General features: G+C 41.3%; 1 protein-coding gene across 1 annotated transcript; it reads right to left on the bottom strand.

Moving 5' to 3' along the window:
* Positions 1 to 876: 876 nt before the first annotated feature.
* Positions 877 to 7,774, bottom strand: LOC140330438 (uncharacterized). The gene is made up of 3 exons (XM_072410563.1): positions 3,780 to 7,774; positions 3,192 to 3,271; positions 877 to 2,095 (listed from the first exon to the last, which is right to left on the bottom strand). Exons 1-3 carry the CDS (start codon positions 7,732 to 7,734, stop codon positions 1,994 to 1,996), a joined length of 4,137 nt encoding a protein of 1,378 aa, XP_072266664.1. The 5' UTR covers positions 7,735 to 7,774; the 3' UTR covers positions 877 to 1,993.
* Between the last annotated feature and the right edge of the window lie 6 nt (positions 7,775 to 7,780).

Raw genomic sequence — 7,780 nt, 5'->3', positions numbered from 1 at the left:
TTTCTGAGGTCAGCTGAACAGGGCTCGGGTATTATTATTATTATACAGTGCCATCATATTACACAGCGCTGTACAAAGTCCATAGTTGTGTCACTAACTGTCCCTCAAAGGAGCTCACAATCTAATGTCCTTACTATAGTCATATATCATTAATGTAGTCTAAGGTCAATTTAGGGGGAAGCCAATGAACCTAACTTCATGTTTTTGGGATGTGGGAGGAAACCGGAGTACCCGGAGGAAACCCACGCGGACACAGAGAGGACCTGCAAACTCCATGCAGATAGTGTCCTGGCTGGGATTCGAACCTAGGACCTAGCGCTGCAAAGGCCTGAGTGCTAACCCCTGAGCCACCGTGCTGCCCATGGTGGTAACACTTAAATACCAATCAGCATTCCATGAGCTTTACTGCAACATTCCAAAAACATTTCCTACAGGGCGGGGCTATTGTGCTTGGCAGAACCTCAGGGGAGGGGAAAGTGAAACCCCATTTGACCTGAGCAGTTAGATTATGTGTTATCCTGACCACTCAGCTTAATGTTCTTGCACCTGTTTTTTTTGGGTAAAGGAGTCACCTTACTTCCTAATATAAGGCATATTCATTAGTACAAAACACTTGAAAGTTGTCGGGAAATGTTCACTGCTAGGCATGGGTGAGACAAGTGAGAAATGGGAGTGGTTGTTTAGTGAATTTGTAGGAACATGACCAAAGGGAAAGAAAATACCCCTTCCCCTTTTGTTTTTTTTCTGTAAATAAAATTTATAACATAATTAGAAAGCATATTTTTTTTCAGTCATCCCTTTTAATCTTATAAATTGCAAAACTCCTAAAAATAGAATTTTTAACAAAATTGTTGGGGGTGAAAGGGTTTTATTTGAACATGTCCCAAGTGAAGAAATAAAAAAAACACATTTTTTTTTGTTAATTTATAGGCAGGAAAAAAATAGTTTTTATGAAAATAACTTTACATTTTTAACATATTTCCACAGCTTCTTCCAATATATACACACACCCTCACTAAAAAAACAACATTTTGGTGACAATATTCCCAGGGGCTTTGAAATGAATTCCAACACAAAAGTTTCAAGTTTGTAAATGTCCACTGACATAAATCTGAGCTATGTTTTTTGGGGTTTTTTAATTTTTTGCAGGTTTACTTTAGTGCTTTTTATTGATTTTTGGTTTTTTTTTTTGCATTCTCTAAACCTAATCTTGCTAACAAAGGAATTCGAAAATATCTAGAAGTAGAAATGCCAATTATTAATATAAATATTAATAAACAGGATTTATATAGTGCCAACATATTACGCAGCGCATTAAATAGGGGTTGAAAATGACAGACAGATACAGAGAGCGACACAGGAGGAGGAGAGGACCCTGCCCCGAAGAGCTTACAATCTAGAAGGTGGGGGAAGTCACACACAATAGGAGGGGGAATATGGAATGGTGAGTAAGTAGTGAGCCAATGTTTGGAAACATCCATAAGGAACAGATTGGATCCCTCTGGATTTCCGTAGAAATCTTCCAACAATCCTGTGGGGTGAACTTGGGCCTGGGCAGATATAAAACAATAATGTTATATTGGTGCCAACACGTGACGGTTGTTACAGAGTCCTTCGTCAGGTCATCATCCACCAGGGCGATGACCAGGAGTTTTTTTTATCTCTGCCTAGTTAAGGCCAGTTTAGAGAGAAGACAATAAAGCTATCAGAATGTTTTTGGGATGGGGAAGGAAACACAGAAAAAACATTCAAACTCCATGCGTAAAGACCAAAATAATCTTAAAAAAATAATCGGGGATGGTTTTTGCCTCATTTGGAATTTCATTGCACAGCTGATCCATTTTCCTTCTTCTTATTCCCAGGTAATTGGCGTGGTGACACATTTACATCAAATTTTATTCTCCAGGGCCATTACGTGGGACTTTACAAATAACGAATACAATAAATAAAAAGTCATGTCCTGCCCTTTCCTCCTCCACTGTCTATGGGGCTGTTAGGTGGACAGAACAGTCAGGCAGTTGGTGACTATCCGACTCGGCCCCCAGGTCAGCGTGACATTCCTCAGGTCAAATTGTTGGGCGAACATCAAGCAGGCCTGAAAGACAAGAAAAGCCATCATACCAATAAATGATCCATCATACCGATATCAGAGATCTTCTTACCGGATCTTAATCTGTTAACAAACCTGAGATATTCACATGAAGCATGCAAAGACGAGAGGCCATCAGTAGCCAACTAACTAAATAAAACAGCCAACCAAAACTATAGGCAAACCTTCTTGTAAAAGTTAAAAAGCCATGCCTACTCCCTTATTCTGAGCCTATTGGTCAGTGAGTCTGTAAATCATGGTGAATGGCCAACATGGAGATAACATCAAACTTTAGGGCCCATTCACACAACAAGCAATACTTATCAATATGCCAGGTTCAAACCAATACACTAACCCTGATTCATTAAAGCTTTCCAAGACTGGAGAGGATTATGGAACCTGGGTGATCCAGAAAACCTGGTCCAGGATTGAAAACCTTTGCCAACAAATCGAAATACATTCCAGGTTTGCTGGATCACCCACATTCTCCCATGATAGTTTATCTTCCCTAGTCTTGAAGAGCTTTATTAAATCATTGTTTTAGTAGTAAATGGTTCATATTGCCTAACAGGAGGAATTAGTGCATTTTGCTTAATATGCAGTGCAGCAAGTTGCAACATACTACAACATATTGCAATGTGCTGCAGCTCATTCAATTGGGGAAACCTTCCATTGCAATTGGAGGGTCCACTTCCATGCGGGGACAACCCACCACCAATAGAAAATGCTCTCAAATAATAGCATTAGAAACTGCGAGAACTATGAAATTACACATCAACAATCTCCTAAATTTGTAAAAAACTTTGTGGCGCCTTATGAAACTTATACTTTTGATAGACACCTATCCTGCTACAGGCATGCAAACTAATAGGTATACTTTTGTAACTAGTAAGGAACAAACAGAACAAAGGTAGGAAAGCAAATAAACTTTTATAAGTCATATTAAGCTTTATTGCATGATTTTTTTTCTTTACATCATACTGGGACTCTTGGAGAAGACTATTGATAATAATCTGTAATACACAAAGTAGCCACTAGAGGCCAGTGGTGCACCATCCATGGAGATACAGAATGATTTACATTGTAACAATTATTTGATCACCTCTTTGATGAAAACATTCACTGAGTCCTGGGCACTTTCCTCTGTAGATTTGGACATCCTAACTTGCAGTGCAATAGTCCCTAAAAGACACAAGACACAAGATCTTAGTAACATGTCATTGATAGTATATCAGCCTTATCTGTCCAATGTGCACAGGGACAATCCATGCAATAGCTGTGAATCAAAAAGAAGCAAAAAGTGTGATTGGTAAGTCAGAAAAAAATGTAACTTATTGACGCATCACAATATACAGTAACAGCATCAATTCAATTTCATATGATTTCAGTTGTTACCATTAATAAGCCAACCTTGATCTACCTTTGTCTAGGCTGAGCTGTTATCAGTCTGCTGCGGGCATGAGGAAGCATTTATTCAGTTTCCCCTTTTCCCTCAGTGATCAGACTGCAAAATTGTAACTTAAGCGATCATTGTGAGAGGTAATAAGTACCCGATAGTGTTATACTGGCACACAGGACCTTACATTTAATGCTAGGGCACATTTTTGAATAGTTGCACAATGAAAAGTGTGAGAATAAAACTTTTTATATGAATTCATACATAAATCAATCAATTTAAATTTCTACTCACCGGGTGCTGGTGGTCCAACATGTGCTGATGATAGAAACTTGACACTAGGACCAGTTTGGTTGGTGCTGTTCTTGCCATGTGGTGGAGAAGACACTGTTGTGGCATTATGTGCCGGTCTGGTGGAGCTGGCGGACAAGGTAGATGGCATTCTGCCCGTCTGTTGATGGGTACCGCCAGTCACATGGGTGGACAGGGGCTTCATGGCCTGAGTCGTAGCATTGAATTGTGCCCAAGGTTCAATAATCCCTGCCAAAGCTGTGGTAAATCTCAGTGATTGTAGCAAGGACCCAGTGGTGCCATTACCTCCTGGACTGGTAGTGGTGGCATCTCCTCTAGTTGTCCTCCCAGCAATCCATTGAGGTTCTCCGGTAGTCGCATTGGCTGATTGAGACATCAAGTTGGTTTGAGATTTGGGCACATTATCAGTTGTCCAAGTGGACAGGGCCAATCCTACTGTTGTTGGTGACTTTGTGGTAGTATTGGCAGAACCCTGAGCTGTCCTGTTCCTTTCTAGACTGGCATAAGGTTTGATTGTAGTGCCAGGTGTACCAGCAGCTCCATCAGATGGAATTGTTGTGTTTGTAGGTGTGGTTGTCCAATGCCTGTTAGATGTGGTGGCATTTGGTGGAGTGCTTCCAGCTTCAGATGTGGTAGTTGGCACAAATTGTAAAGTTTTAGATGTGACACCAGATGGGGTAATTGTTGTAATAATGGAGGTGGAAGCATTTGGTCTAATGTCTCGAGTTTTAGCATTGCTTGGCATTGTTTCTGCAGTTGCAGGTATGGTTGCATTTGTAACATATTGTCCAGTCTCAGATGGGGTGCCAGATGGCACAATGCTTCCAGACAGGGTACCAGTTGGCACAATGCTTCCAGACAGGGTACCCGTTAGCACAGTTATGGTGTAAGATTTAGTAGTTTGCGGTAAGTTTCTCTCAGATGTGACACCAGTTGGCACAATGCCAGATGTGTTTCCAGTTGACAAAGTGCTTCTAGTTTCATTGGTGACTCCATATTGAACACGGTTACCAATGCCTTTGGTGGGAGCAGCGGACAAATCCTCCCCAGGCTTGGATCTGGCTGTAGTTGGCACCATTTTTGTTTTATTAAATAATGCAGCACTTGTAACATCCTTTGTGATTTCAGATGACGTGGCAGATGGCACAGTGTTTTCAGAGTTGGTGGATGCTGGCACAATGTTCTCCATGATAGTTATGGAGACAGTTGAAAGAAAGTTTCTGGTTTCAGGTGATGTTTCTGTTGTTCCTAAATTTATTTTTACATCTGTGGTGGCATCTGCTGTTGCTGACTTATTTTTAATTTCAGGTGTGATGCCATCTGGCATACCCGCACCTTCCAGTGTTTTACCAGTCTGTATGATGGTTATGGCCTCAGATGTGGTTTCAGTTGGCACAGTGAATGTAGATTTTGATGGTATAAAAGATCTGATGGGTTTTCTGCTCTGCAAACTGATAGCAGTAATCCAACTAGTTGTGGTTTTGGCTGTGGCAGGAGGTGACCTAGGAATCGTGGATTCAGTTGTGGTGACAGTTGGCACATTTCTGGTTTCAGATGTAATTCCACTGGGCATAATGTTTCTGGTTGCTGATGTGATTTCAGTTGGCATTGTGTTTCTGGTTTCTGATGTGATTTCAGTTGGCATTGTGTTTCTGGTTTCTGATGTGATTTCAGATGGCATTGTGTTTCTGGTTTCAGATGGAATATCAGTGTGCACAATGTTTCCAGTTTCAGGTGTGATACAATTTGGCACAATGTTTCTGCTGTCAGTTGGCACAATGTCACTGGTGGGTAAAGTGTTCCTACATTCTGTAATGGCAGCAGGTAAAGATAAAGAACGAGTTGGCACAAATTTCGTATTTCCCATTTCAACTATGGCACTATAGGATGTGGTATTATTTATTTCAAGTGTTTTTCCAGCTTGTGCTGTATTTACAATTTCAGAAGAGGTGACGGCTGACGCGGTGCCTTGGGTTTCAGATGTGGTGCCAGTTGATAAGGTTACTGATGTCAATACGCTGCTAGTTTGCATGTTTATTGCTTCTGATGAGGTAGGAAAATTATCTCCAGATGTGAAGGTGGTGCCGCCAGGCACAGTGTTTATGGTATTCTTTGTATTGTTATTTGGCAAAGTAAATATGATGTCAGATGTAGGGTTAGCTGACAGAGTGTTTATGGTGACAGGTAGGGAGTGAGCTGGTGGAGCGGATGTGGTAGCAGCTTGCTCATTGTGTGTGGCATCAACTGGCACAGTGTTGATAAATAAAGAGATGGTATCAACTGGCACAGTGTTTATGGTGTCAGATGTGGCATCAGCTGGTGCAGTGTTTTTGGTGTCAAATGTGGTATCAACTGGCACAGTGATTACAGTGTCAGATGTGGTATCAACTGGCACAGTGATTATGGTGTCAGATGTGGTATCAGCTGGTGCAGTGTTTTTGGTGTCAAATGTGGTATCAACTGGCACAGTGATTACGGTGTCAGATGTGGTATCAACTGGCACAGTGTTTATGGTGTCAGATGTGGTATCAGCTGGCACATTATTTTTGGTGTAAGATGTGGTATCATCTGGCACAGTGTTAATGGTATAAGGTGTGGTAACACCTGGTACAGGGTTTATGGTGTCAAATGTGGTATCAGCTGGCACAGTGTTTTTGGTGTCAAATGTGGTATCAGTTGGCACAATATTTTTGGTGTCAGCTGGCACAGTGATTATGGTGTCAGATGTGGCATCAGCTGGTGCAGTGTTTTTGGTGTCAAATGTGGTATCAACTGGCACAGTATTTTTGGTGTCAGATGTGGTATCATCTGGAACAGTGTTTTTGGTGTCAGATGTGGTATCAGCTGGTGCAGTGTTTTTGGTGTCAGATGTGGTATCAGTTGGCACATTATTTTTGGTGACAGCTGGCACAGTGATTATAGTGTCAGATGTGGTATCAACTGGCACAGTATTTTTAGTGTCATTTGTGGTATCAGCTGGAACAGTGTTTATGGTGTTAGATGTTGTATAAGCTGGCACAGTGTTTATGGTGTTCGATGTGGTATCAACTGGCACAGTATTTTTGGTGTCAGATGTGGTATCATCTGGCACAGTGTTTATGGTATAAGGTGTGGAAACACCTGGTACAGGGTTTATGGTGTCAGATATTGTATCAGCTGGTGCAGTGTTTTTTATGTCAAATGTGGTATCAGGTGACATAGTGTTTATGGTGACAGGTGTGGTGTCAGCTGGCATAGTGTTTATGGTTTTAGATGTGGTATCAATGGGCACAGTATTTTTGGTGTCAAATGTGGTATCAGCTTGCACAGTGATTATGGTGTCAGATGTGGTATCAGCTGGCATAGTGTTTATGGTTTCAGATATAGTAACAATGGGCACAGTATTTTCGTTGTCAGATGTGGTATCAACCGGCACAGTGTTTATAGTGTTAGATGTGGTATCAGCTTGCACAGTGTTCATGGTTTTCGATGTGGTATCAGTTGGCACAGTGTTTTTGGTGTCAGAGCTGGTGTCAGCTGGCACAATGTTTATGGTTTTGGATGTGGTATCAGCTTGCACAGTTTTAATGGTGTCAGATGTGGTATCTACTGGCACAATAATTTTGGGGTTAGATGTGGTATCAGCAGGCACAGTGTTTTTGGTATAAGATGTGGTGTCAGCTGTCACAGTGTTTTTATTGTTATATGTGGCACTAGCTGGTATAGTGTCTGTGGTATCAGATGTGGTATCAGCTGGCACAGCGTTTATGGTGTAGGATATGGTATCAGTTGGCACCGTGTTTTTAGTGTCAGATCTGGTGTCAGCTGGCACAGTGTTTATGGTTTCAGATGTGGTATCAGCTTGCACAGTTTTAATGGTGTCAGATGTGGTATCTACTGGCACAATATTTTTGGTGTAAGATGTGGTATCAGCAGGCGCAGTGTTTATGTTGTACATTGTAGTATGAAATGGCACTATTTTATCAGTTGTAGTAGACATCAGC

The sequence above is a fragment of the Pyxicephalus adspersus genome, chromosome 5 (assembly GCF_032062135.1).
Source record: "Pyxicephalus adspersus chromosome 5, UCB_Pads_2.0, whole genome shotgun sequence".
Classification (NCBI taxonomy): Eukaryota; Metazoa; Chordata; class Amphibia; order Anura; family Pyxicephalidae; genus Pyxicephalus; species Pyxicephalus adspersus.
The sequence above is the reverse complement of the archived record's forward strand: the minus strand, read 5'-3'. Positions and strand labels throughout refer to the sequence as shown.

Bases quoted from the DNA above. Each gene is read 5' to 3' on its own strand.
- LOC140330438 (XM_072410563.1), bottom strand. From the start codon at position 7,734: ATGTACAACATAAACACTGCGCCTGCTGATACCACATCTTACACCAAA. The intron at 3,272-3,779 runs GTGAGTAGAAAT...TGTGTCTTTTAG, and splicing joins TGTTGGACCACCAGCACCCG to GGACTATTGCACTGCAAGTT. The intron at 2,096-3,191 runs GTGATCAAATAA...CTTGTCTTTCAG, and splicing joins TGAATGTTTTCATCAAAGAG to GCCTGCTTGATGTTCGCCCA.